The 5,074-nt window shown below is 46.8% G+C and overlaps 1 protein-coding gene across 1 annotated transcript; it reads left to right on the top strand.

The window, feature by feature from the left end:
* Positions 1-3,298: 3,298 nt before the first annotated feature.
* Positions 3,299-4,974, top strand: LOC125631305 (myb/SANT-like DNA-binding domain-containing protein 7). Its single transcript, XM_048837774.2, has 2 exons — positions 3,299-3,869; positions 4,457-4,974. Exons 1-2 carry the CDS (start codon positions 3,314-3,316, stop codon positions 4,507-4,509), a joined length of 609 nt encoding a protein of 202 aa, XP_048693731.2. The 5' UTR covers positions 3,299-3,313; the 3' UTR covers positions 4,510-4,974.
* The last annotated feature ends 100 nt before the right edge of the window (positions 4,975-5,074 follow it).

Here is a 5,074-nt window from a genome sequence, read left to right as displayed (position 1 = left end):
GAAAAGCTGGACGTGCACAAGTCCATGGGGCCGGACGAGTTGCATCCGAGAGTGCTGAAGGAACTGGCGGCTGTGATTGCAGAGCCATTGGCCATTATCTTTGAAAACTCGTGGCGAACCGGGGAAGTCCCGGATGACTGGAAAAAGGCTAATGTAGTGCCAATCTTTAAAAAAGGGAAGAAGGAGGATCCTGGGAACTACAGGCCAGTCAGCCTCACTTCAGTCCCTGGAAAAATCATGGAGCAGGTCCTCAAAGAATCAATTCTGAAGCACTTGTATGAGAGGAAAGTGATCAGGAACAGCCAGCATGGATTCACCAAGGGAAGGTCATGCCTGACTAATCTAATCGCCTTCTATGATGAGATTACTGGTTCTGTGGATGAAGGGAAAGCAGTGGATGTATTGTTTCTTGACTTTAGCAAAGCTTTTGACACGGTCTCCCACAGTATTCTTGTCAGCAAGTTAAGGAAGTATGGGCTGGATGAATGCACTACAAGGTGGGTAGAAAGCTGGCTAGATTGTCGGGATCAACGGGTAGTTATCAATGGCTCCATGTCTAGTTGGCAGCCGGTATCAAGTGGAGTGCCCCAAGGGTCGGTCCTGGGGCCGGTTTTGTTCAATATCTTCATAAATGATCTGGAGGATGGTGTGGATTGCACTCTCAGCAAATTTGCGGATGATACTAAACTGGGAGGAGTGGTAGATACGCTGGAGGGGAGGGATAGGATACAGAAGGACCTAGACAAATTGGAGGATTGGGCCAAAAGAAATCTGATGAGGTTCAATAAGGATAAGTGCAGGGTCCTGCACTTAGGACGGAAGAACCCAATGCACAGCTACAGACTAGGGACCGAATGGCTAGGCAGCAGTTCTGCGGAAAAGGACCTAGGGGTGACAGTGGACGAGAAGCTGGATATGAGTCAGCAGTGTGCCCTTGTTGCCAAGAAGGCCAATGGCATTTTGGGATGTATAAGTAGGGGCATAGCGAGCAGATCGAGGGACGTGATCGTTCCCCTCTATTCGACATTGGTGAGGCCTCATCTGGAGTACTGTGTCCAGTTTTGGGCCCCACACTTCAAGAAGGATGTGGATAAATTGGAGAGAGTCCAGCGAAGGGCAACAAAAATGATTAGGGGTCTGGAACACATGAGTTATGAGGAGAGGCTGAGGGAGCTGGGATTGTTTAGCCTGCAGAAGAGAAGAATGAGGGGGGATTTGATAGCTGCTTTCAACTACCTGAAAGGGGGTTCCAAAGAGGATGGCTCTAGACTGTTCTCAATGGTATCAGATGACAGAACGAGGAGTAATGGTCTCAAGCTGCAGTGGGGGAGGTTTAGATTGGATATTAGGAAAAACTTTTTCACTAAGAGGGTGGTGAAACACTGGAATGTGTTACCTAGGGAGGTGGTAGAATCTCCTTCCTTAGAGGTTTTTAAGGTCAGGCTTGACAAAGCCCTGGCTGGGATGATTTAACTGGGAATTGGTCCTGCTTCGAGCAGGGGGTTGGACTAGATGACCTTCTGGGGTCCCTTCCAACCCTTATATTCTATGATTCTATGATTCTATGACTCATATTTAGCTTGGGATCCACTGTAACCCCCAGTTCCCTTTTCATAGTACTCCTTCCTTGTACTTCCCTTTCCACATTACTTCCATCAGTTTTAGTTCAATAGCTGTATATTCACACATGAAAAAGTTAGCCCGTTAACTTTGTAATGACATCTTAGAATTTGAAGAATATTGCAGAAAATCAGCCAAAATTAGTGATGCTCTAAAATCAAAAGTACTTCTGGCTTTTTTTCCCATATGGATTTTCTCTTGTCACTAATGTTAAAGCAAAGGGTTTTTTTGTTTTGGGGTTTTCTGTGTGTTTCAATGCTATTTAGAATCTCATTCATGTAAATGATCCAAATGACAAACAAAGGGTATGCGTACACAGCAAATAGAGGTGATTGTAACATCAGTAGGCATACCAATGCTTACTTTATTCTAGCTGGCATGGATAAAAATAGCAGTAAAGACATGGTGGCATGGACTTCAGCATGGGCTAGGAACCTGATTAGATACCAAAGATCCCTGGACAGCTTGTATTGGGACAGCTAGTCTGCACTGAAGCCCATGCTGCCACATCTTCACTACTATTGTTATCCATGGCAGCTAGATTAAAGCTAACACAAATGTAGCTATTCATGCTACAATCACACCTTCATTTGCTATGTAGGTGTATATCCTAATAGCTCCTGTCCTTACTGAGACTGAGCAAGTATAAGCAGGGATGTCACTGCCATCAAGTCATTTCTCAGTCTACTTTTTGATAAACTAAACAGATTGAGCTCTTTAAGTCCTAAGATAGAGATCTCATTAAGATAGAGAAGAGTGGTTGAGAGGAGCAGTGATTTGATACAGAACTGGTTCTACTGGCCACACAAGACTAAAGATATCAGGCCAGATTCTCATCAGTAAATGCCACTGGTGTCTATTTTCAGGAGTAAGTTTTACCCATGTGACTAAGGGCATGCAGGAGCAGACCCGTGGCGAGAAAATAAATATGTAATAAATATTCTTGTTATATCTGTGGTAATACATTATTTGTCAGAGAAATTTGCAGAAATATATTGCAGAAATATTGCCATAATGCGGAATGGTGCTGGTATGTCTCTCAATGGCAGCAGACATTTTGCTGATACAAACAACTGTTAAATTAACCAAATAAAATAGAACTTACAACCCCCACCTTTGAAAGTATCTTGCTGTGGCCATTCACATAGTGAGAGGCAGTTCCTGGAACCGGTCCTGCATTTGTAACACAGCCAAAATGCTCCACTGACTGCAGTGGGCATTATTTGTATGAGTAAGGACTACAGGACTAGGCACCCTATAGCAGCAGTCTCTCCAGAGTGTAACCTCCTGCCTGAATGTTGTTCCTATTAGCCCTGGTCTACACTAGGACTTTAGGTCGAATTTAGCAGCGTTAAATCGATGTAAACCTGCACCTGTCCATACGATGAAGCCCTTTATTTCGACTTAAAGGGCTCTTAAAATCGATTTCCTTACTCCACCCCTGACAAGGGGATTAGTGCTGAAATCGGCCTTGCCGGCTCGAATTTGGGGTACTGTAGACACAATTCGATAGTATTGGCCTCCGGGAGCTATCCCAGAGTGCTCCATTGTGACCGCTCTGGACAGCACTCTCAACTCAGATGCACTGGCCAGGTAGACAGGAAAAGAACCACGAACTTTTGAATCTCATTTCCTGTTCGGCCAGTGTGGCAAGCTGCAGGTCACCATGCAGAGCTCATCAGCAGAGGTGACCATGATGGAGTCCCAGATTCGCAAAAGAGCTCCAGCATGGACGGAACGGGAGGTACGGGATCTGATCGCTGTATGGGGAGAGGAATCCATGCTATCAGAACTCCGTTCCAGTTTTCGAAATGCCAAAACCTTTGTCAAAATCTCCCAGGGCATGAAGGACGGAGGCCATAACAGGGACCCGAAGCAGTGCCGTGAGAAACTTAAGGAGCTGAGGCAAGCCTACCAGAAAACCAGAGAGGCAAATGGCTGCTCCGGGTCAGAGCCCCAAACATGCCGCTTCTATGATGAGCTGCATGCCATTTTAGGGGGTTCAGCCACCACTACCCCAGCCGTGTTGTTTGACTCCTTCAATGGAGATGGAGGCAACACGGAAGCAGATTTTGGGGACAAAGAAGATGATGATGATGATGAGGTTGTAGATAGCTCACAGCAAGCAAGCGGAGAAACCAGTTTTCCCGACAGCCAGGAACTGTTTCTCACCCTGGACCTGGAGCCAGTACCCCCCGAACCCACCCAAGGCTGCCTCCTGGACCCGGCAGGCGGAGAAGGGACCTCCGGTGAGTGTACCTTTTAAAATACTGTACATGGTTCAAAAGCAAGCATGTGAAAGGATTAATTTGCCCTGGCATTCGCGGCTCTCCTGGATGTATTCCCAAAGCCTTTGCAAAAGGTTTCTGGGGAGGGAGCCTTATTGCGTCCTCCATGGTAGGACACTTTACCACACCAGGCCAGTAACACATACTCAGGAATCATTGTACAACAAAGCATTGCAGTGTATGTTTGCTGGCGTTCAAACTACATCCGTTCTTTATCTCTCTGTGTTATCCTCAGGAGAGTGAGGTATCATTCATGGTCACCTGGTTGAAATAGGGTGCTTTTCTTCAGGGGACACTCAGAGATGCCCGTTCCTGCTGGGCTGTTTGCCTGTGGCTGAACAGAAATGTTCCCCGCTGTTAGCCACGGGGAGGGGGGAGGGATGAGGGGGTAGCCACGTGGTGGGGGGAGGCAAAATGCGACCTTGTAACGAAAGCACACATGCTATGTATGTAATGTTAACAGCAAGGTTTACCCTGAAAGAGTGTAGCCACTGTTTTATAAAATGTGTCTTTTTAAATACCGCTGTCCCTTTTTTTTTCTCCACCAGCTGCATGTGTTTCAATGATCACAGGATCTTCTCCTTCCCAGAGGCTAGTGTAGATTAGAAAGAAAAAAAAAACGCACTCATGATGAAATATTCTCTGAGCTCATGCTGCCTCCCACACTGACAGAGCACAGATGAATGCGTGGAGGCAAATAATGTCAGAGTGCAGGAAAGCACAAAATGACCGGGAGGAGAGGTGGCGGGCTGAAGACAGGACTGAAGCTCAAATGTGGCGGCAGCGTGATGAGAGGAGGCAGGATTCAATGCTGAAGCTGCTGGAGGACCAAACCAGTATGCTCCAGTGTATGGCTGAGCTGCAGCAAAGGCAGCTGGAGCACAGACTGCCACTACAGCCCCTGTGTAACCAACCGCCCTCCTCCCCAAGTTCCATAGCCTCCTCACCCAGACGCCCAAGAACGCGGTGGGGGGGCCTCCAGCCAACCAGCCACTCCACCACAGAGGATTGCCCAAAAAAACAGAAGGCTGGCATTCAATAAATTTTAAAGTTGTAAACTTTTAAAGTGCTGTGTGGCATTTTCCTTCCCTCCTCCACCACCCCTCCTGGGCTACCTTGGTAGTCATCCCCCTATTTGTGTGATGAATGAATAAAGAATGCATGAA

The sequence above is a fragment of the Caretta caretta genome, chromosome 2, assembly GCF_965140235.1.
Source record: "Caretta caretta isolate rCarCar2 chromosome 2, rCarCar1.hap1, whole genome shotgun sequence".
Classification (NCBI taxonomy): domain Eukaryota; kingdom Metazoa; phylum Chordata; order Testudines; family Cheloniidae; genus Caretta; species Caretta caretta.
The sequence above is the reverse complement of the archived record's forward strand: the minus strand, read 5'-3'. Positions and strand labels throughout refer to the sequence as shown.